A 1,355-nucleotide genomic window follows, 5' to 3' on the forward strand; every position below is an offset into this window, starting at 1 on the left:
CGCCATCAAGCCGTGGGCGGCCGCTCGGGCTTGGACCGGGGCTTGATCAGGTTGAGGAAGCCGCTCCTGCGAGATTCTCTCTTCTTCTTCTCGTCGCCCCCGTCGCCGGGGTCCTGGGCCTCGGGGCCTCTGGCCGATGATCTCCTGGGACAGAGAAGAAGGAACCCTGCTGGCTACACTGTAATCCCGGTTCCAGCAGGAACCGTCAGAACACAGGCGGGAGCCCGGCGGGCGGGGCTCAGGGGCTGAGCGTCCACCTATGAGCCAGGGGGTCAGGGTTCGACTCCCGGTCAGGGCACAGGCCCAGGTTGTGGGCTCCACCCCAGTGTGGGGCGCGCAGGAGGCAGCTGATCAGTGATTCTGTCTCATCACTGGTGTTTCCCTCTCTCTCCCTCTCCCTTCCTCTCCGACATCAATACGAACACATTTAAAAAACGAGAAAAGAAGAGCGCCGTTCAGCACGGACGCTCCCGTCAGCAGGTCTGGGGGTGAGGCCGGGAGTTTGCGTCTCTAACACGTTCCCAGCTGACAGCCATGTTGCTGGCCTGCAGATCACGTTTGCAAACCCTCAGTGTCGTAAAGCCCGTTGGAAAAACCTCCACACGCATGAAATGAATGAGCCTCAGCAGACGCGTCTGAGGCGGCTGCCGTGACTCCCATGCGGGTGGACCCACGGTCTCGGTCACGGCTCTGGACTCACCGCCTGGTCACCTTCTTGGTGAAGAACTCGTCTACGCCCTCGTCCACTCTCCCCATGAGGCCGTTCCGCTCGCCGTCCTGGGGGCCCACGGTCGCAACGCTGACCTGCCAACCAGACGGCACCACAGTGACCGACGGTCATAAGGTCGCAGACACTGTGGTTACGGTCAAGGCCCTGGGACCACAGGCCGTCCACTGGGACAGAAGTCACGGTTCCAGTGTGACCGGGGCAGGAAGGAAGCGGAGGAGCAGTGCACCCAGGCCTGGTGGCGAGTCGCTGCCGCTGCAGAGCCCGTGGAAGAGCCCAGTGTCCACAGGCCACTCGGCCGGAGGGGCTCAGGGGCTGAGCGTTGACCTATGAACCGGGAGGTCAGGGTTCAATTCCTGTCAGGGCACAGGCCCGGGTTGTGGACCCCACCCCCAGTGTGGGGCGTGCAGGAGGCAGCCGGTCCATGGTTCTCTCTCATCATTGATGTTTCTCTCTCTCTCCCTCACCCTTCCTCTCTGAAATAAAAAAAATATATATATTAAAAATAAAAATCAAAGACTAACAGTGAGCATCCGTGCTCTGGGGACGAGAGCACCAGTGTCTCCCGAGGGCACAGGGCCCCCCACAGCCCCCGTCTCTGCAGGGGAGGCGGCTTCCAGGGGCCCTC

The 1,355-nt window shown here is 61.7% G+C and overlaps 1 protein-coding gene across 1 annotated transcript in view; it reads right to left on the reverse strand.

The window, feature by feature from the left end:
* Window positions 1-1,355, reverse strand: part of LRRC16A (leucine rich repeat containing 16A) — a 125,121-nt gene that overhangs the window by 10,899 nt on the left and 112,867 nt on the right. The window contains exons 30-31 of the mRNA XM_015563505.1: window positions 701-838; window positions 8-144 (exon numbers count right to left, since the gene is read on the reverse strand). Coding sequence (XP_015418991.1) covers window positions 8-144; window positions 701-838 — 275 coding nt within the window. The remainder of the gene's footprint in view (window positions 1-7; window positions 145-700; window positions 839-1,355) is intronic.

This window comes from Myotis davidii, unplaced genomic scaffold, assembly GCF_000327345.1.
Source record: "Myotis davidii unplaced genomic scaffold, ASM32734v1 scaffold217, whole genome shotgun sequence".
Lineage (NCBI taxonomy): Eukaryota > Metazoa > Chordata > Mammalia > Chiroptera > Vespertilionidae > Myotis > Myotis davidii.